Source organism: Microcaecilia unicolor, chromosome 6, assembly GCF_901765095.1.
Source record: "Microcaecilia unicolor chromosome 6, aMicUni1.1, whole genome shotgun sequence".
Classification (NCBI taxonomy): domain Eukaryota; kingdom Metazoa; phylum Chordata; class Amphibia; order Gymnophiona; family Siphonopidae; genus Microcaecilia; species Microcaecilia unicolor.
Genome location: NC_044036.1, coordinates 46,606,387 through 46,629,601, shown reverse-complemented (window position 1 = coordinate 46,629,601; position 23,215 = coordinate 46,606,387). Strand labels below are relative to the sequence as shown.

Sequence of the window (23,215 nt, the reverse complement as noted above, 5' to 3'; positions counted from 1 at the left end):
GTTAGACCCTGTTGACTTGCCACCCAGGAATGCTAAAAGATCAGCAAGCACTTTCCTGAATCTTCACTTCCCCAGCTGTAAAGGACTAAAATACAGACTAACATATGCGTCCAGCTTTTCCTACATGAGCACGCAGTTGTGGAATGCATTGCCACTTAACTTGAAAACAATTTACGAACTAATTAACGTTCGTAAATCTCTGAAGACCTATCTCTTCAACAAGGCATACTACAATGATCAATAATTGTAACTGTAACACATCACCACTTTACCTTATATTCTGATTGTTTTCTTTCAATACCTGATTGCTTAATTCTATTATGTCATCCATGTTCTTTATGTAATACCAATTGTATCTTTTACTCTGGAATGGAAATGCCATGACGGAACATTGTAAGCCACATTGAGCCTGCAAATAGGTGGGAAAATGTGGGATCCAAATGCAACAAATAAATAAATAAATAAATATTTAGATATGCTAAAATAGGTCTTGAAGTGATACTTCTTATGATACTGCTTTCCACTTATGTAATCCAGTGTCCTTGTAAACTGATATATGTGGGTCTCACTTCTCAACCAGTAAAAGTGCACTTAAATGAGCATAAATTGAGTACTGGTACTCAAACGGAATCTGCGCCCTTAAGCACTGGTTTGATAATAATCATTCTATTAATAATTTCAGATGGTGTGTTATCAATGTGATTCATATTATTATTATTATTTATTGCATTTGTATCCCACATTTTCCCACCTTTTTGGGAGGGAGGGAACTATCATGATCAGTTGTTACATTACGGAGCAGAGATGGATATTTCAACTCAATACGGTTGTCCCAGAGGGGTCTTAATGAAGAATTACATTGGATGTCATTGATCTGATGTCACACGCATGGTTTTGACAAACATGAGGCATCAGTCTTCTCTTTACTAATATGAAGGGGTGAACACCTCTGACATTTTTACAAGATCAGAGTGAATTTTATACATGTTGGACAAACCAAGCTCTTCGGTAAATATAAGCATATGCAAGAATAGGATTAACAGAGCTTCCAAGTTGTGGATTCTCACTGCTGATGTTTTTCAGGTACCTTGACCTTGATGTTGGGAGAGGTGGCTGCAATCAAGTTTTTTTTCAGATAAGTGATTTTGAGGGGCATTTTCGATATGACGTCTAAGTCCGACTTTGGATGTTTCGCAAAAAACATCCAACGTCTGAATAGGAAAGAAGGCCATTTTCAAAAAACAAAAATGTCTATTTTTTTTTTCAAAAATACTGTTTTTGAACAAGGTTTTGTGCTTTGGACGATTTTGTGTTTTGGCCCATTTTCGAAAAGAACCCTCGAATAAGTGCAAAACGTAGAAAATCAAGCCATTGGGATGTAAGAGGAGCCAGCATTTTTAGCAGACTGGTCTCCCAGACATTCCGGGAGAGCAATGGGGCACCCTAGAGGGCATTTCTGTACACTTCATGAAAATGCTCCCAGGTACACATCTCACCTTTGCTCCCTTAACTTGTCCCCCAAGCTCTCTGAAAACCCACCCAAAACCTACTGCCCCCCACTATACAGCACTACAATAGCCCTTACGGGTGAGGGGGGCACCTATATGTGGGTACAGTAGGGTTTGGGTGACTTTGGGAGGGGTCACAGTTTCTACTAAAAGTTTGACAGGTAAAGGGAGATAGGGACGAATCTCTGAAAATAAAGTTTTGGGCGAATCTCTGAAAATAAAGTTTTGAACCATATCACTGATTGATCTGCTTTGTTTGTCTCCACGCTGCTCGAATAGACCTGGCTATAACATCTGAGGCTGTCATAGAGGCTGGTAAGTCATATTTCTATTCACATTTTTGGGGTGTACTGCTCCTGGAGGAAACTACCCCTGCTATACTGAAGTCGCCAGAAAGTTACCTGCTTTAATTGTTATAGTTATTGGGGAAGTAGTGTGATTGTTAAAAGTGCCCTCATTCTAAATTGATTACACTGTGCATGGTTTGGTACATCTAAAAGAATTGGGAGCACACAGGGTGTGCTCATAATCACAGAAAAGAAAAATTATTATTTGTATAATAAGGCGATTTTCAATGATTGAGAAACTTATCCACCCTCCAGGAATGCCTTTGACCTTAGGGTGACATTCTGCTTGGGTGAGTTATTACTCTGAGAATTTCTCCTTTATATATTCTTCTTTGTGTATATTTTTTTCTGATTTTTATTTACTTGGATTTGATATTGGTGAAAAGATATTTTCTCATGTCCTTCTTGAATTTGGATACTGTACACCCTGGTTTATTGTTTATTTGATTGTTAGTATACCAGTGGTATTCAGAATTATATAGTATTGTGCCTAAATCTAGGTGCGCTCCCCCAAATTCTATAACCATGCACGTAGATTTGATTGATTGTCCTGACACACCTATGCTCCTCCTATTGCCGTGCCTCCTTTTTGGCTACGCACACTGGAATTTATGTGCCCCTCTTTTTAGAATAAGCCTAAAAAGATGCATGCGTACATTCCAATTAATGCTAATTATTGTTGATAATTGGTCATTATCAGCCAATTATCAAGGGTAATAGGCTCGTTAACTAATTGAGTAGTGCACGTAAATGGGATTGTGTGTTATGTAGTTATTACTCTCATCTTTTTCCTTCTGTTTCCATTATTTTAAGGCCTTGCTCTCAGGCCTTTTTCCTTATTTGTTTCCCACTCTATTGTGGGCTAAATGGTATACTATATTTTGTATTAATATTGAAAGCAATGCCTTGTTAACTTTTTGCTACAGTACTTTTCATTTATCAAGTTATTGTGCTTGTAATATACTTTTGAATTCTATAAATAAAAAAAAGAAGAATGATATGTAAGCATGTAGCAGGAAAACAGGAGTGGGAAACGGATCAAGACACTTCAAGCACGGACCAAGGATCACCCAAAATGAGATTAAAACTTTTATTGATGACTCTTAATGATGACTCAACATTTTCCGGCATCAACGTGCCTGCCTCAGGAGTCTCTTAAAAGTACTGTATTTGACACGGCACCGTGTTTTAATCTCATTCTGGGTGATCCTTGGTCTGTGTTTGAAATGCCTGGATCCATTTCCCACTTCTGTTTTCCTGCTACGTGCTTCCCTGTGGGATTCTGGTGTCCTTAATCGTCTGCATGTATGTATGCACATAAGCAGGTATATGCCACAGTTCTGCCTAAGTACTATTCTGCAAATATGCATGTATTTTAAATAGCATATATTTTACAGGTAGGCAGAGTCTGGGTGGAGCATGGGCAGGAGCCAAACTTACACATGCAACTTATAGACATACTAAAAGTTAAGCTCAGACCATCGGAAGTTAGGGGCAGACACTTACTCTAGCTCTATGGCTGGCGTAAGCGCTCATGCCTAATTTTTTTTACTCTTTCCAAAAGTACAAAGACTAGGGGACACTCAAGGAAGTTACATGGAAATACTTTTAAAACAAATAGGAGGAAATATTTTTTCTCTCTCAATGAATAGTTAAGCTCTGGAACTCGTTGCCAGAGGATGTGGTATCAGCGGTTAGTGTATCTGGGTTTAAAAAAAGGTTTGCACAAGTTCCTGGAGGACAAGTCCATAGTCTAAGATAGACATGGGGAAGTCATTGCTTGCCCTGGGATTGGTAGCATGGACTTCAGCCAGGTACTTGTGACCTGGATTGGCCAGGATACTGGGCTAGATGGACCATCGGTCTGACCCAGTATGATATTCTTATGTTCTTATGTTAAAAAGTTTGAAAGGTGAGTAATGAAATCACACTCCAATCCTATATAACCAATAAAAATAAAAATATATTTACATTACAAATTCCACCCCCTACCTCCACAATTTTATAAGGAAACAAAACAGAACACTAAACAGGCATTAGGGAATGGTTTCATGTTGAAACAAGGAAATATCAAAACAGAGCCTCAGGTACTTTGTGCATGTTGGCAGGAGTCAGTGGTCAAAGGCTTATGAGAGTAGATTTCCAGAAGACCATACTTCTTGTGCTCACTAACTCCCCTAGTGTACTGCTTCCCAACCATTTCCTGGAAGCACACCTAGCATGAAACACACTTGCATACAGTGGATCTCCAGCATATGCAAGTTATCTCATACATACTCAGTGTAGTACTCCTGAAAATCTGACTGGCTTAATCCCTATTAATCTTGACTCCCTGCCTTCAGGAGGGGTGTTGAGAAGCACTGCCTTACTGGACCAAAGGACTTTTTTTTCAGTCTTCTGAGTCAACAGATGGGTGTAGGAATACAGAGTATAGCCAGGAGGACAAAGGATACCCATTTGGAGGATATCCAGGTCTGGGTCAGCCACTGGGAGCTACCCAGGCCTTGTTTTGTTTGTCTTGCAATCATTCAAAGTCAGTTGAGCTTTTGCCCATATTTTAGAAGTATCCCCATATGTAAATAGCAGCCTTTACATGTTTAGATTAACATATACCTGTAAAAGCCATTTTAGAAAAAGGGCTATTTACATGTGTGATGCCCACCATGTTTACATTGCCAGGAGGAGTGATGGGACAGGGAGAGGAAGTAGCCAGGGCAGGGCCGCCAAGAGACAGAGCCAAGGCAAGGCCACCCCTACCTTGCCCCACCCCCACTCAAGCCACCACCCCCACTTGCCCCCCACTTGAGCAGCTGCCGCCCCTGCCCCCACTCCTTACCTTCCTGCGTCTTCTTGTCCCTTGGTCTGTCATTCTCACTGCTCCTGTGTGCCGGGACCCGGATTATCATGTTAACGCAATCATTGAGGTCCCGACACACAGGAGCAGGAGAAAGACAGACCCCAACCTGGGGAATCATGCCTCCATACCTCCTCCTCTTGGCAGCCCTGAACCAGGGTGAGCCTACCACACTGATGTGGATTCTTCATCTTACAAGGAAAACATCTAGATGCTGGCATTTATACTTGTCCCCAGAAACACATAAATGCCTTCTCTAAGGGGCAGATGCCAATGCCAAGGTCTGGTCCCCTTGTTTACACCCTCCCTCTTGGAACAATTCCTTCCTGATACCTGCTGGCTACCAATGCTTCCCATCCCATGCAATTACATTGGATTCCACCCCTAACAAAATCATTTGATCCCTCACCCCTGAACAAATCCAGTCCCCCCAGATGCCTTGCCCTAGACAGAAGACCCCGTCACCAACCCCTCTCAACCCCCATTAACCCTCAGCAGACACCCACCCTTTTCCATCCCAAGTCTTACTAGGGATCCCAGGGCTGCTGAGAGGTGGGAGGCAGGGGGAGCAAAATTCCCCAGACCCAGCCTCCAACCACCGGGCCCTGGGGGGGGGGTCTGTCTCTCTCCTGCTCCTATTTGTGTTCCAAGTGGGGAGGAGTGGCGGCAGGGTTGCAAAATGGCCACCACTACCCCAAGTAGTAATCTTCTTGTATTACCTCTAGGGGTCAGCCTATCATGATGGCGAAAGTCAGTCTTGCCTTGCTAAGATACCATGGATGGGGTAAGATATTGTTCAGGAGGGAGAGAAACAGGAAGTAGGCCCCAGAGATTTTGTGTTGTTTTAGGATAGAGAGAGAGAGAGGCCTGAACTGAAGATTTTTTTTTTCCAAAATAAGAAACATAAAAAGGACTGAATGAAAAACAAAGTGAAAAAAGTATGTGCATATCCCTACAAAGAATACTTCCTGGCACATGTGCATACAGACAGCCACACTAATATATATTTGCACAGAGAGTAGAAAAAGCTACACTAATTAGCAGATTGGCCAGTCTGCATGTAAGTAAAAAATGTTGTGGAGCTGATTTTCAAATTGGAATATGATGCACATTTCATATATTCCACTGGATCATACTAACTCTTGCTTTATCATCATTTTTCATCTTTTGCACACAAAAATCCTGGGAAGACCACACGCTAATGTTCACACTGATGTGGCTCCTCTTTCTCTCTGCCTATACCAGGATATGTGCAATGATCAAGACGAGAAACACAAAAGCAACAAACAAACAAACATTAAAAAGACCAAAAGAAGTACTTACTGGTTATTTTCATTAATGTGAATGTGCACAATCAGAGAAATTTGCCGTTCTCTTCTCCTAAAATAAAAAATAAATATATGATGAAATCTCCAGCTGTATTTTTGAGGCATAAAAAGTAATACATTTTAATGCAAATGAAAACAAAGACAGCATATTACTCTTGCAAATACCAACATTTTAGATGCAATTTTGAAACGAGAGCGTTGTTACTATCGATTGCTATAAAAGCTGTTAATGCACCACTATCCATTAAGACACCATTCTCTTTTCTTTGCCTTACTGTTTTTTTAATACTCAGGTCTCTTTAGAGGTGTGGAAAATAATGCACAGGAGCAGACCTCAAAGAGAAAGAGTAAAATATCCATTAAGCCAGTCCAATTACTTTTGTTTTTCTTTTTTTTTCCACAGATGTAAAAATATGCCATTAAAGCCACTATCTCTGTTTGACCATAGGGAAGGAATTTTAAAGAACTGAAGCCCAAGCGAATAGATAAATTAATACAGTCAGTCATCAGTATAAAATCAACAGTAAAACTGATGATATTTAGGGTCCTGCTTACTAAGGTGTGCTAGCGTTTTTTTATCACACACTAAACGCTAGAGTGGCCCATATGTTTCTATGGGCAACATCGTTTAGCGCATGCAAATCGTTAGTGCTTTTTAAAAACACTAGCACACCCTTAGCATGGCTTAGTAAACAGGGTCCTTAATGACAGCAACCTTGCTTGTCAAAATTAGTACAGGATTAAAAAAAAAAAAATGTTTCCTCATCCCCATTTGATTAAAACAGAGTTTTATAAAGTCTTATTTGGTGATGCTCACAAACAATCCCACAGTCTTTGGTAAATAATCAACTATGTAAAAAAAGGAACCAAGACTACTGCTGCTACCCTAGAATATTTACAGAATATGTCTTCTCTATGTCACAGTGACACAAAGTTACATTAATATTTACAATTTAGCAACATTCAACGTTGGCTCTCACAAAACGCCACAGTTTGTGTTCTCAGGAGGTGCAGATACATCTTGGCAGGGAGGCATGACATGTTCAGGCTGATCTCCCTAACACAATCAGCTACCTGGAAAATTCTTCCAGTCTCCATTTCAGTTCCCAGAAAATTCAATAAAGTAAGTTTCATATTTTGTTTCATCATTTCTCTGGCTTGAGCATCAGATGAAACTCCTAGAAAGGATAAATGTGTTAGATGCTTCTCTTCATACTGGTGATGCATGTGGGAAAAAAAGAACCCGAATTATAGCTACGTTCTGCAAAGTTCCACGTTACGAGTTACGGACCAAGAAAGGGATCTGGGTGTCGTCGTCGATAATACACTGAAACCTTCTGCTCAGTGTGCTGCTGCGGCTCGGAAAGTGAATAGAATGTTGGGTATTATTAGGAAGGGTATGGAAAATAGGTGTGAGGATGTTATAATGCCGTTGTATCGCTCCATGGTGCGACCGCACCTTGAGTATTGTGTTCAATTCTGGGCGCTGCATCTCAAGAAAGATATAGTAGAATTGGAAAAGGTGCAGCGAAGGGAGACTAAAATGATAGCGGGGATGGGACGACTTCCCTATGAAGAAAGACTAAGGAGGCTAGGGCTTTTCAGTTTGGAGAAGAGACGGCTGAGGGGAGACATGATAGAGGCATATAAAATAATGAGTGGAGTGGAACAGGTGGATGTGAAGCGTCTGTTCACGCTTTCCAAAAATACTAGGACTTGGGGGCATGCGATGAAACTACAGTGTAGTAAATTTAAAACAAAGTGGCCAAATTTTTCTTCACCCAATGCATAATTAAACTCTGGAATTCGTTGCCGGAGGACGTGGTGAAGGCGGTTAGCTTAGTAGAGTTTAAAAAGGGGTTAGAAAGTTTACTAAAGAACAAGTCCATAAACCACTACTAAATGGACTTGGGAAAAATCCACAATTCCAGGAATAACATGTATAGAATGTTTGTACGTTTGGGAAGCTTGCCAGGTGCCCTTGGCCTGGATTGGCCGCTGTCGTGGACAGGATGCTGGGTTCGATGGACCCTTGGTCTTTTCCCAGTGTGGCATTACTTATGTACTCCTGCAGCAGTCCCAGCCTGGGTGCCAGAAGCGGAGCCAGGTTGACGGCATTGAGGGGGGGGGGGAGTGAGAGTGGACTTCCGCAGGCGAACATTTTCAGTGCAACACGACGAAAAAAAATAGGTGTCGGCAAAACTCCATTTGGGGGAGTGGCCGCTCCCCTGGCACCCCACCTAGCTATGCTACTGCTGGGCGCCAGGAGGGGGGCTGAAAGGAAGCCTAGCATAATGGTGCCTAAAGTTAAGTGCTAATTCTGCACCCAACCTTTGATGTGAAAACAGGTTCTAATGGATGCAAGGTACCAAAACGGGGCTAAAATGGCAGATCAGTGCAGAAATACAGTTATGCATCCAGTTATAGGATACTGCCTAAGTGTATCCATGCACAACTGCAAAGGAACCGTTCTCGTGGGAGGGAGAATGGGTAGGTCAGGAGCATTCCGGAAAATTGTGTGCCTATTATAGAATACCGCAGATGCGCGCCCAATTTGCGCTCCAGGATTTATACTGGTTTCAGTCGGTGTAGGTTCTCGCGCCTGAAGTTGGGCGTGGAGCTTGGCACCCAATGCTATTCAATAAAGAGCGCTCATCCCAGAGTGCCCTTTCTAGAATAGGGCTGGGAGCTGATTTTTTTTCAACGATTATCGATGTTACCTATGCGCATCAGTGTACACTTACCCACAAAAGTGCAGGTATTCTGTACATTCAGACATGCAATTTGCACTTAAACGTGGGTGCCCCCTTCTAGAATTGCCCCCTCAATGCTTATGAGAATAGAGCCTTACTTATACAAAAGGCTGCTGGGTGAATGGGACAGTCTCGAAGTGGAACCAGTGATGATATCTTAATTTCGGAAAGCAAGGAACCAACCCTTAGTAATAAGCAAGTGAGAATAAAGCAGGAGAACAAGCATAGTTACTACTATTGTAGAAGACTAGAAAAAGGGCTAAATGAAATCGGTCCTGTGATCATTTGTCCGGCATCATGTTCTGTGTTTCTATGTCATATGTCATTTTAAGATTACATAACAAGCTCAGACTTTCCTTTGACCTTCAAGTCATCCCCAAACTGTGAAATGACTTCAAGGGAGCTTCTGAAATAGTTCAAAAAAGGGAGAATATGTTTTCCTTTATGCAAAAAAAAAAACACAAATTCCCTAATCATGCCGATTCTGCTTCACATGCAAAATGTTTTACTGAACGCCACTCATTATTTTCTCTTTATCGCAATCCAAAGCGAAAGTGGTTAAAAAGCAGCATTCAGAAAAGTGAAACTTCTAAATATGGTTAATCAAGAGAAAGTATTGGAACAGGACAGAATCTATCATTTTCTGTACAAATGCACTCAAAACTCTGCACGTTTTCACTCAATTGGATAAAAAAAAAAAAAATGCTAGCATGTATTATCCTTTCACCAAATATGCTGAGTGCAGTTTACTATTGAATGGTGCAAATGTTTAAATGATGAGTAACAAACTGAGGGGCCGTTTTAATAAGCTGCAGTAAAAGGGGCCCTGCACTAGAAGCGGCCATTTTTGCTGCATGCTGAGAGCCTTTTTACCACAGCGGGTAAAAAGGCAGAAAAAAAAGAAATGGCCACACAGTAAGACTGTACTTATCACCTGACCATGCTGGGGGGGGGGAGCACTTTACGCCACCCATTGAGGTGGCATAAGGGATCCCACGCTAAACCAGTGGTAACCGGCCAGTATGTGGTGCTGTCCAATTACCGCCGGGCAGGGGTGTCGCCAGACCTCACAGTGGGAGGCGGCCACAGCCCGCCCCGCAGTCCCCCCCCCCCCCACTGCCTCGCCGCTTTAAAATGCTTTTCATCTTTCACACAATTACAGAAAGTGCAGTACACGGACGCCTCCACCTACATGCGGCATGTTTCACAATTTGCTGCCTCAGGGTGTGGGGGTATAAATTTGGAAACCGACTGGACAGCTGCGATGTAATGTGAAGTGATGACATTAGGGGGTGGAACCATAGTTACTGACGTTCTGTGCCTTGAAGCGTTATATAAAAAAGTAACACTACGCTTGGGTGGAACAAACACTAAGATGGCAGACACCGATGCTATGTGGAAAGAATAGTTTGCACTTTAGGTAAGAGAAATGTTTTGCAATGTTTTTTTCTGACCAAAAGGAAGTTGACTGTATGTTTTATTCTTTAGTTGAATTGCGGACCACACCCTGAGGCAGCGAATTGCGAAACATGCCGCATGTAGGTGAAGGCGTCCTTGTACCGCACTTTCTGTTAATTATGTGAAAGATGAAAAGCGTTTTAAAGCATTTTGATACAAGTTGAAAAAGATTTGATAAGAATAAAGTTCACGATGGTTGGAATACAAAAGAAGTTTGGACCTGAGTGATGTAATTAAACAGACTTAATGACTGAACAGCTGAGTTGAAGATTACTTATATACGGAGTTACCTTCGCTGACTGGTAGACCAACTAAGAAGATTTTACCTGTCCAAGGCACACAAAAGAAATGGAATTAAAAATCAGGGGCAGATGCACTGTTATGGAACACGATACAGCTTTTGTGCTTATGTTCTATAAAATTAGCAACAACAAAAGGAGAAATGGTACATAAAGATACAATACTCATATCTTTGGAGGAGTGGCCTAGTGGTTAGGGTGGCGGACTTTGGTCCTGAGGAACTGAGTTCGATTCCCACTTCAGGCACAGGCAGCTCCTTGTGACTCTGGGCAAGTCACTTAACCCTCCATTGCCCCATGTAAGCCGCATTGAGCCTGCCATGAGTGGGAAAGCGCAGGGTACAAATGTAACAAAAATAAAATAGATACTATTGGACATTCTACATGGAATGTTGCTACTGTTGGAGATTCTACATGGAATGTTGCTATTCCACTAGCAACATTCCATTTAGAAGGCTGCGCAGGCTTCTGTTTCTGTGAGTCTGACGTCCTGCACGTACGTGCAGGACGTCAGACTCACAGAAGCAGAAGCCTGCGCGGCCACATTGGTGATCTGCAAGGGCTGACTTCTATATGGAATGTTGCTATTCCACTAGCAACATTCCATATAGAATCTCAAATAGTAGCAACAGTGGAGGAGTGGTCTAGTGGTTAGGGTGGTGGACTTTGGTCCTGAGGAACTGAGTTCGATTCCCACTTCAGGCACAGGAAGCTCCTTGTGACTCTGGGCAAGTCACTTAACCCTCCATTGCCCCATGTAAGCAGCGTTGAGCCTGCCATGAGTGGGAAAGCGCAGGGTACAAATGTAACAAAAATAAAATAGATACTATTGGACATTCTACATGGAATGTTGCTACTGTTGGAGATTCTACATGGAATGTTGCTATTCCACTAGCAACATTCCATTTAGAAGGCTGCGCAGGCTTCTGTTTCTGTGAGTCTGACGTCCTGCACGTACGTGCAGGACGTCAGACTCGCAGAAGCCTGCACGGCCACATTGGTGATCTGCAAGGGCTGACTTCTATATGGAATGTGGTTAGGGTGGTGGACTTTGGTCCTGAGGAACTGAGTTCGATTCCCACTTCAGGCACAGGAAGCTCCTTGTGACTCTGGGCAAGTCACTTAACCCTCCATTGCCCCATGTAAGCAGCGTTGAGCCTGCCATGAGTGGGAAAGCGCGGGGTACAAATGTAACAAAAAAAAAATACTCATATCTTTGATAAGTCCTTTGGACCCTGGTTTTTAATGCTGTCCTATTGCCATTGGGTGCAGGACTGTGGTGGGGGCCGTAAGCAAATGAAAAAGGAGGAGGGTCTCTGCAGAGGAATACCAGAGAAGTGACCAGTGGTGACAACCAAGAAAAGGGTGAAGAGCAGCCCAGGTGTCCAAAACTCTTGTTAGAAAATTTATTGAACAATCACATATATCCAGCATGTGTGTGACCTACCATGGCCATGTTTCAGCATGCAATGCCTGCATCAGGAGTTTCTTACTGTATGCCAGCAGTGCACATCACTAAAACAGCAGAGCTGTTTGGAGTGGAGGAGTAGCCTAGTGGTCAGATCATGCTGTGACATCCAGAGGTACTGGGTTCAAATCCCACTGCTACTCCTTATGATCTTGGGCAAGTTATTTAACCCTCCATTGCCTCACCTGCAAACTTAGATTGTGAGTTCTAAAGGGACAGGGAAATACCCAGGCTTACCTGAATGTAACTCACCTTGAACGACTACTGAAAAAGGTGTGAACAAAATCCAAATAAATAGTCCCCCATTTTTTTGCATCCTACAAAAACAACACTGCTATTTACACTACTGGCATACAAGAGGAGAGACCCTGATGCAGTCATTCAAAGCCGAAGCACGGCCGTGTCATGTCACATACATGCTGGATATATATATATATATATATATATATATATATATATATATATATATAAATAGATAGATAGATAGATAGATAGATAATTTCCCAATAAACTTTTTTTTACAACATTTTTGGATTCTTGAGCTGTTTTTCACCCTCCTCTTCATCATCACTGCTGTCACTTCTTGGGGGCTGTAAGCATACAGGATGACAAAAAAAAAAAAAACTGTTTTCCTCTTATTAATGATTGTACTTTCTATTCCCACCCTAACCTCAGATGGTATGCCAGTGGGCAGTATATCAAATGATAAATTGGAAACTTGGATACATTACTGGCAAAGTTCCTGTCTTATAGGATACCAATAAATTTTTGTAAGACCTAATGCTCCTTTTGTCTCCCTATTTTGTTAACATTTTCAGATTTGTCACATATTCCAAGCCCTGATGCATTTCTCTTCTGATGCTGTGATTGATCACATCATTTTGGAATTCGATTGTATCCCAGTTAGAGGTTCAGTGACTTTTAGAACCCAGAGAATGATTTATACTTGTATACTTCTCACTGTGTATTTTTAGGAGATTGACTGTTTGCTTCTGTCCTGCTAATAAGGCCCTGATAAGACTGTTAAAATGTCAGAAATAATGAAGAAAAATAGCTCAGAAAAGCTGTGCAAAATAGCAAAACAACTCCAAGTTCTGTGGGATTTAGACTAGACTATTTGTCTTAAATCCTAAGAAAACTTTCACTGTTAAATAAAAAGCAAGCAGCATATTTAGCAAATGTGATAACCATTAACATCCAACATTTGATTACTATTTTATTTGATGTCAACTGTTCTGGGTCTAGCTTTTGTTTGAGCAAGGTAGCATATAATATGCAATGGCAGCATGAAATACATTTATACTGCTTCATTATAGAGTGCCACCACTCAATTTTAATATATTTAACAGAGCTGATGGTAACTTAGACTCCTTAGAAGTGTAGGTTTCTGCTTTCAGACTTTTGTGGTAGGAATAACAGTACCCTGACAATAATAGACTTCATATGAAGATAAACAAATGAGATGTGCAAAAAAACCCCTCTAACAATTAAAAAAAAACCCTAAAAGTTAAATAAATAATAAAAATGCATTATCAGAGTCTTTATATAATCAGTTGTCTATAGCTCACTGAAAAGACACGCTGCATTATAATTAATATTTTAAAAACATAAAACCTCCACCATAGCCATCAATCTAGGTCTGATGACTGGATTTTGCACAAGCCTACACTTCATGCTCTTTACAATTTATATAAATGATTTGGAAATATTGTATACATTTTACTTTGTGCAGCAATATAAAACATATCAAGAACGTTGCAAGCTCTTCTGTACTAATTATAAAACTTGTATACTTTTCTGTCCTTATTCCTGATCCCTGTGAAGCAATATTGCATATGTCGATATTATGCTGAAATTTTAAAACCGATGACCTAGATTCTATTGCCAAACACAGTCTGGTGCTGCCCCACATAGACAAGTCAAACCAGCCCTTCTGTATTTTTTCAGTACTCATTATGGAATCCTTTTACTAAGCTGCAGTAAGCACTAGCATGAGCGTACCGCAGCTTAAAAAGGCTTACTGGGGGACACGCGCAGGCATCCTGCAGTAATTCCTGAACCTGGGGGACAGAAGAACTGCAGCTTTTATCGAAATCTGTTTCAGTCATGAATAAGTCAAAAAAGGTGCCCTAACTGACCAGCTGACCACTGGAGGGATGTGGGCATGACCTCCCTTTAATCCACCAGTGGTCACTGACAGTACATGCTGGGTTCTATGACAGCTCCAGATATTATGGCCATTCCTAAGAAGGCAGCAAGCAAGTGGATAGAGTTGCATTGTGGTCAGTGCAGTTGACAGTGAGTAAAGAGAACCAGGTTCAATTCCCACTATAGGTCTTCCATTTCAGTACTACTATTGTGCTCATTTTCGAAAGAGAAGGACGCCCATCTTTCGACATAAATCGGAAGATGGACGTCTTTCTCCCAGAGACATCCAAATCAGTATAATCGAAAGCCGATTTTGGACATCCCCAACTGCACTCCATCGAAAGAGACGGCCAAAGTTCAAGGAGGCATGTTAGAGGCATAGTGAAGGTGGGACTTGGGTGTGCCTAACACTTGGATGTCCTTGACCCATAATCGAAAAAAAGAAGGACATCCCTGACGATCACTTGAATGTTTTCAGCCGGACCTGTTTTTCTTACGACTAAGGCACAAAAAGGTGTCTGAACTGACCAGATGACCACCGGAGAGAATCTGGGATGACCTCCCATTAGTCCCCCAGTGGTCACTAACCCCCTCCCACCCTCAAAAAACATCTTTCAAAATATTTTGTGCCAGCCTCTATGCCAGCCTCAGATGTCATACTCAGGTCCATGACAGCAGTATGCAGGTCCCTGGAGCAGTTTTAGTGGGTGAGTGCACTTCAGACAGGTGGACCCAGGCCCACCCCCCCTACCTGTTATGTTTGTAGAGGAAACTGCGAGCCCTCCAAAACCCACCAGAAACCCACTGTACCCACATAAAGGTGGCCCCCTTCACCCATAAGGGCTATGGTAGTGGTGTACAGTTGTGGGTAGTGGGTTTTGGGGGGCTCAGCACACAAGGTAAGGGAGCTATGTACCTGAAAGCAATTTAAGAAGTCCACTGCAGTGCCCCCTAGGGTGCCCGGTTGGTGTCCTGGCATGTCAGGGGGACCAGTGCACTACAAATGCTGGCTCCTCCCATGACCAAATGGCTTGCATTTGCATATTGCTGAGATGGACATCCTTGGTTTCGAAAATCGCTGAAAATCAGAAATGACCATATCTAGGGACGTCCATCTCTTAGGATGACCAAATTTAAGGATTTGGACATCCCTGGCGGTATTTTCAAAATGAAAGATGGACGTCCATCGTGTTTTGAAAATACGGGTTTCCCTGCCTCTGGATCGGGACGTTTTGCAAGGACGTCCAAATTGAAACGTGGACGTCCCTTTCGAAAATGCCCCTCCACATGAACCCTCCTGGAACAGTGAAATACCTAAACATATAAGTGACTTGCAAGCCTGAGGGCTATGGTAGTGGTGGACCTTTAGGTACAATAGTTTTTCTCTGTTCCTGGAGGGCTCAACATAAAATATGAAGAGGTTTAGGTGGGATTTGTACCTGGGTCCCTTTATGTGAAGTCCACTGCACTGACCACTAGGCTTCCCCTCTGTACTGCTGGGATGGTTGTGTGGTCACTTCACTAGGAATGCTGCCAGGCATCCTTATAGCTTGTTTTTCCCTGGGACTTTTTTTCCCCCAAAATGGTGCTTACAGATGGACATGTTTAGCCTGAAAATTGTAGCTCAATGCCATAATCGAACCAGAAATGTAGACATTTTTCTGGTTCAATTATGGCTGTGTGCTAGACATTGAATTGAGACATTTTTCTGCAAAACGTCTTAATTCAGATTTAGACGTCATATCGAAAATGACACTCACTATGGTTGTTTTCATTAAAAACCTAAATAACATCATCAAAAATGCTCGTTTTGAAAAACAGATCATATATTCTTGAAGTGCACAACCTCAGCTTTCAAATAATACAAAAAAAAAATCCAATATTTGGAGATTTTAAAAAGTTGCAATTAAAACTGCTTTTAAATGCACAGTATGCCCATGCAGCTAATCATAATTTGGATGAGATTGAGCACTTATTAAAAAAATCAATTAAAGTCAAGTAAATAGGAACTATAAGGGTAAAAAGGCACTGAATGCAGTATCTAAAATCCTCAAATTACTATAACTAGATACAGATAATCTTTATGATCAGATGGTCATTATAAAAACAGAGATAAATCTAATTCTTGGTTAAGACTCTTTGGGCTTCTTTTACTAGGTGGCGGTAAGCCCAACGCGGGCTTACTGCTCGCTATAATGTAAGTACCACCAGGCTACTGAAGCAGCCCAGCGGTACTTCTCACCCTACCGCGCTGTCATTTCTGGCGTTATAAAAATGAATTTATTTTGTAGTGCTGGACTGTACCAGCTGGTAATTGCACAGGGCCGTGCGCTGCACGGTTACCGCTGGGTTAGCGCAGGAGCCCTAACCACCACCTCAATGGGTTGCGGTAAGGGCTCCCCTCCAAAATGGCTGTGTGACAAGTGCTTTACTTGCATTTACTGCTGGAAAGCGAGACCTTCCCTTTTACCAGCTGCAATAAAAGGGAGCTTTGGCCCACGTATAAAACACGCACCGACGCCAGCACCGGCTCCCTTTTGCCACAGCTTGGTAAAAGGGCCCTTTGGTTGCACAGTATGGAAATTCATCCTCTGTTCATGCTTTAACAGTAACAGGACAACATCCAAGTTGCCCCCTCTCCAGTTCAATTTGGGTTTAGCCAGGACCAGGGATTTATAGTCCTGAAAAGAAAGGTTCAAAGACAGCGAGTGTTACACCAGAGGTTTTTCTGATGGTCTATGTTTGATTGCACTCTTATGTTCAATCAGTCTTTTATTAAATTGTCTTATAGTTTTGCCAATATAAACGAGTCCACATGGGCAGATGCCTGCAAAAATAACGCCAGTACTCTTCTCCAGACAGTGAGTTTATGATGGATTTCCATTGCATGTTCACCCCACAGACAGAGCAACCTGCACATCTGTAGTGTATATGTGGTAATTTCCTTAGGTCTTCATTGCACATTGGTAATGCAGAGGGAACCAGGTGATCTCTTAAGTTACACCCTCTTTTAATAGCCACAATTAGTCTTCTATCGCTAAAATGATCAAGGTGCTATATGATGTGCCAGTGCTGCCTAAGAATCTTCGTGATGTTACTTGCAAGCGCCTACAGGATTACAGGACCTAAAGCAACATGGTTTCAATAGAGGTAGGTCTTCTCAGACAAATCTGATTCGTTTCCTTGACTGGGTCACCAGAGTGTTGGATCAAGGGAGAGTGCTAGATATAGCGTATTTAGATTTTAGCAAAGCCTTTGACATGGTTCCTCATAGATGACTAATAAATGCACTGAGTGCTCTTGGTATGGGCACTAAACTGACTGACTGCCAGGTACTTGTGAACTGGCTTGGCCACTGTTTGGAAAACAGGATACTGGGCTAGATGGACCATTGGTCTGACCCAGTATGACTACTCTTGTGTTCTTATGACCTTCTGCCATGAATCCTCCAGAAAGAGGTGGATATTAACTCCCTAATTCTGTAAACTTATGTACCCAAATTTAGGCTTAGAGTGCAATTTATAGAAAGGTCAGTTGCGCACAAAACTTAATTTAATAATTGGCTGTTAATTGGAATTAACAGGCAACTATTGTTTTAATCTGTGTTAATTGGTGCTAATTTTTTGTATGCGTTATTCTAGAAGATGTGTGCAGAAATTCTATTGTACACATCTTGGGACGTGGGTATGGGAGGGACATGGGTGGGTCAGGATTGTGCCTAGGAATTAGGCTTGAAGGTTATAGAATACTCAGAAGCATAGCTAGGTGGGGCGCAGGGGGAGCGGTCGCTCCCCTAAACAGCTGATTTGAAAAAATGGCACCTATGCGCCTCGTGGCAATATTTATTTCTGCTTCCTCCCTCCCTGAAGCTGCGCTTTGCAAGGCTGGAAAATCTCCTCTTCTCTCTCTGCCACCGGCCTTAGTCCCACCCCCTCTAGCACGAAGAGTGTGCGTCAGAGAGAGGACCAGCATGCAGCGGCAGTGCTTAACCTACAACGCGGCTCCAGACGCCCCGTCCCACCTCCCCAATGGCAAAAATGACCTCCATCTACTTCTGCCTCCCTCCAGCTCCCCGCGGTTGGACGGTGCTTGCTAATCTACCTCAATCGCTGCTGAAGAGGCACTGGAGCGATTGAAAGGAGCTGCCTCAGTGCCTCGATCTTCCTTGTGACGTGAACTGCCCACGCGGAGCAGGAAATTGCATAAGAGAAGACAGAACACATCACACGGAAGATCGAGGCACCCAGACAGCATCTTTCAATGCTGCAGTGCCCCTGCCAGCAGCGATTGAGGCAGCTTAGCAAGCACCATCGGACCACGGGGAGTAGGAGGGTTGGAGGGAGAGACTCTGGAACCACGGGGGGGGGGGGGGGGGGGGGGGGGGGGAGAGAAAGGGAAAAAATGCAGGCAAAAGGGAGGAAGAACTAAGTGCTGCTCTACTGGAAGGGGAGAGGAAGAGACAGACAGGAAGAGGTGCTGGAGGGAGAGGGAGAGGCAGAGGGATACATAAATGCTGGATCAGCTTGGAGGGTGGGGGTAAGGGAAAGACTGATTGGCTGACTGACTAGGTAAAGAAAGGGGGGAAAAGACCCTGGAGACCTAGGAGGGAGACATACTGAACTGTGGGGGAGGGGAGTGGGATGAAAGAGGGAGACATCTTGGCCCCAGGGTGGGGGAAGAAGGGAAGAGAGAGAGGAGAGTGACAGGGAAACAAGAGATGTGAGATATGGAGGGAAAGGGATAAGGACACAAAGGGGCACTACTGGATGGGGAGGGGGCTTAGTGATACAGAGGGGCAATACTGATCACAGCAGGGGATAGGGAAAAAAGAGAGGGAAATGCAGGTCAAGGCAAGACAAAGACCTAGATGGGAAACTGCTGAATTTAAGGGCTGGATCAGAACATTTCGAGGGCAGATGCTGAAACTGGAGGAAGTGGTAGAAAGGACGCATAAGGACACAGGAGGATGGTGAACATGGTGAGAGAAAAAATATCAAATGGAAAGACGACACTGCATAAAACAGAAGACACTGGGACCAAGCGAATAGAATAACTAAATGCTCAGACAACAAAGGTAGAAAAAAGTATTTTATTCAGAATTTATTAATTGCAATATGTCAGCTTTTGGAAATGTGTATCTCTGATAGTTTGCATTTAAGTTTCAATTCCAGTTCCTTGTGTCATATCTGTTGTGTTGTGTTTTTTTCATGTGTGATCAAGGTGCAGTATTCTGCTAGCATGTAGTATTGCAGTCCTTTTTGTTTTGTTTTTTTACTAGGTAGTGTATTGGTGTATTAGTGCCCGGTATAATATTTACAGTGCTGCCGTTTCACGCATAAGGTTATAGCTCATCCTGTCCTTGGAGTTTGGCAAGGCTCTCAGTGTGTTTTTGCACAAGTTTGTGTATAGTTTTTTAGAGTGGAGAGATTTTGAGTTGGCCTTACTGAGGTGGCACCAAAACATCACAAAGGGTTTTAGAGCCTAAATCATGAGACACTACCTCTTGAAGGATCTTTAAATAGTTTAATTGTTCCATAGGTGTGTTGGCTGAGGGCAAGTAGGATGTGTAAAAGAGAGGCAGACTGACTGCAGGCCTCTATGGATGTATAGGCATCATTTACAAAATCAGAATTTGAATACATTTTGTATGATTTGTTGTCATCTCCGCTTCACTCTATTTTGGGGGGGGGGGGTGGATATGGAGTTTGTAATACATAATAGCAGGTGCAGAGTTTTGCTGAGATTATATTCGATCCTGTTGAGAATCCAGATTTCACTCCTAAGTCCCACACAAAAGAATTTGTTGAATGATGCTATCAGTTATAATGTTGGTTTTACCTGATAGCTGAAACTAGCTGGAAGGGGATGATTTCTTTATGCATAGAAGGCCCTGCTGTCTTTCTGGGACGAAGAAGCTACATTACATTGCTAATTTAAAACTGAGTAGGTTGAACTCTGAGTCCTATCCTTTCACCATCCTTACACCATCTGTGTAGGAATGTGTAACGGTGCAGCTTGTTCCAGTTTCCCAATAGTAGGTATATTGGTGCTCCAGAGCCCAGTGTACTATATATAGCACTGTCGTCTGATAGGTGGGTTAGGGCTGTTATGGTGTGGTACGTATTGTGTTCTAAGGCAGTCCTGGAGTACCCCCTTGTCAGTCAGGTTTTCAGGATAGCCACAATAAATATGCATGACATTGATTTGCATATACTGCCTCCATTACATGCAAATGTTTTTCATGCAGATTCATTGTGGATAGCCTGAAAACCTGAATGGCAAGGGGGTACTCCAGGACCACCTATGGAAACACTTCTCTAGGTCCCACTGTAATATTTATAGCACTGCCTTTTCATAGTGGGTTAGGGCTGTTATGGTGTGGTAAGTTTTCAGTATAGGTTTTGGGTGTCTTTTTGCAGGGGTTTGTGTTATTTCACAAAGTGTCTAGCCCTATTTGAAAGTAGACTCTGGGGCAAGGGCCATCTTTGTTGGCCCTTGTCACCCAAAATAAAAATGCTCCAGACTAGTGTTCTTCACATCCTGTAGAGTCACCACACAAACAAAAGACCATCTTGATTTAAACAAGGTGTCTAGCAGTGGAAGGACTGGGTGTGCTATTCGTGAGGTGATGGTCTCGATTTGAATATTTTTATTTGAAGTTAAGATAGGTTGTCTGCTCTGGCCAGTCCAGGGTAACTCTTCTGCTTCCTGCCTCCTGATGTAACTTACTGTTTCCTTGTAGGCAGGACGCAACAGAGGCAGCCTCAACCTGTATTAATCATTGCCCGCCACAGCCCTTGAGCAACAACACAAACACTTCTGTCTAGCTGACACCAACTGGCGCCTATTTTATAAAAGTCTGCTCCCCCTGAGATCAAAACCTGGCTACGCCTCTGAGAATACTAAGATATGTGCCTAACTGCCAACAGTTAGTCTTGAGCACTTACACCAGGTTTTGACATGGTGTATGTGTTCGTGCTTAAAGTTAGGCATAAAACTGTTAGTCTAGAATTCTATAATGACAGTTCCATGCAGGAGTGTCAGTAAAGAGTTCACACTTAGCGAGCATCATCCTGGTGTGTAAATTGTGGCGTTCTTTCTTGAGTCTACCCCTAAATGGCATTTTAAATTAAATTAAATTGTTTAAACTCGCCTCAACAGAGATTACTTTTAAGGAATGGCAAGACAGAACCCCCCCCCCCCCCGATATTCAAAGCTATTTACATAGTAACATAGTAGATGACGGCAGATAAAGACCTGTACAGTCCATCCAGTCTGCCCAACAAGATAAACTCAAATGTGCTACTTTATTCGTATATCTGACCTTGATTTATCCTTGCCATTTTCGGGGCATAGACCGTAGAAGTCTGCCCAGTACTTGCCCCGCCTCCCAACCACAGGTGCTGCCACCCAATCTCAGCTAAGCTTCTGAGGATCCATTCCTTCTGAACAGGATTCCTTTATGCTTATCCCACGCATTTTTGAATTCCGTTACCGTTTTCATCTGCACCACCTCCCGCGAGAGGGCATTCCAAGTATCTACCACTCTCTCTGTGAAAAAATACTTCCTGACATTTTTCTTGAGTCTGCCCCCCTTCAATCTCATTTCATGTCCTCTAGTTCTACCGCCTTCCCATCTCCAGAAAAGATTTGTTTGCGGATTAATACCTTTCAAATATTTGAACGTCTGTATCATATCACCCCTGTTTCTCCTTTCTTCCAGGGTATACATTTAACCGGCCATTAACGGCTACTGGCCAGTTAAATAGCACTTAGCCGGCTAAGTGCTAATATTCAGCAGGAGACAGCTGGTTATCTCCACTGAATATCTGCAGTTAGCGGCTATCTGGCTATATCGCACAACATAACTGGCTAGCCATGACTATTCCTTTCCTTTTCCATTTTTTAATGTATTGTAGCCTGTATGCTGCTCTGCTTTGCCTTGACAGCTACAGCAGTATAGCAAATCACAATAAACCATGAACTATTCAGCACTTTACTGGCTAAGTTTAGCAGCCAAACTGGACCGCATAAATAGCAGTCTTATCTTTGGCCATTAACCAGTCAGTGCTGAATATTAACTTGGCCAGTTAAGTTAAAGCCAGTCGAAATCCCCTCCCCCCCCCCCAGAGCATTGAATATCCGGGCTCAGTGTAGATCGCAGCACTTGGTCGACATTGTATATTGGCCGGAAATGATGGCATGTTAGGGGTGGGAAGTACCGCTGAGTTGCTGCAGTAGCCTGGCAGTACTTCCTGTACAGCGAGCGGTAAGCCTGCATTGGGCTTACCGCTGCTTAGTAAAAGGAGCCCTTAGCGCAACTATAACATGGCTGATTTTTCATTTCCTCAATTAATGGCATGCGCTAGTTTTCTCAATTACAGCATGAGCCCTTCCTGACACCTATTTATTAGGCAGAAAGGGCTCATGTGCTAACCATGTGATAATTAGTATGCGTGCGACAATGTGGTTGTGCTAATTGATTAGCGCTGGGCACGCCTACACTCTCTGCCCACAATGCTAACAAGTAAAAAGTATTTTTTTTAGCATGTGGGAAGTGTGCACAGATGCCAACACTACCGCGGGACACCTGAGTGTGCCTCACAGTATTTTCCTGCACAGTAAGTACATGTTAGTACTTACAGCTGCTTAGTAAAAGGACCCCATAATTTGATATGACAACAAAGAGTTCAAGAGTTGGGAACCCTTTCCTAATAAAGGGGCACTTCTACAGAGCGGTAGTAAGCTCAATGTGGGTTTACCGCTCACTGTTCTGGTGGTAGTCCCATCCCAAGCGTGCGCCATTTCTGGGCGGAAAAAGAACCTCCTCCCCCCCCCCCCCGGAAATGGCTTGCGTGGCAATAACCCAGCAGTAATCAGGCATCACCACGCGCTGCCTGGTTACCACTCCAACGGGTGGCGGTAAGGGTTCCCCGCCACATGGCCATGTGTGTCTGGGGGCTTTTTTACCTGCTGCGGTAAAAAGGACTCTGGTACATGGGAAATAAGGCCCCTGCCACTAGCGCAGGGCCCCATTTCCCTCAGCTTGGTA

At 42.9% G+C, this 23,215-nt stretch overlaps 1 protein-coding gene across 1 annotated transcript in view; it reads right to left on the bottom strand.

The window, feature by feature from the left end:
- The window catches only part of LRRC7 (leucine rich repeat containing 7), a 593,735-nt gene that overhangs the window by 368,637 nt on the left and 201,883 nt on the right, over nt 1–23,215 (bottom strand). Inside the window, exon 3 of the mRNA XM_030207242.1 lies at nt 6,033–6,089. Within this exon, the coding sequence (XP_030063102.1) occupies nt 6,033–6,045 (13 nt within the window). The 5' untranslated portion in view covers nt 6,046–6,089. The remainder of the gene's footprint in view (nt 1–6,032; nt 6,090–23,215) is intronic.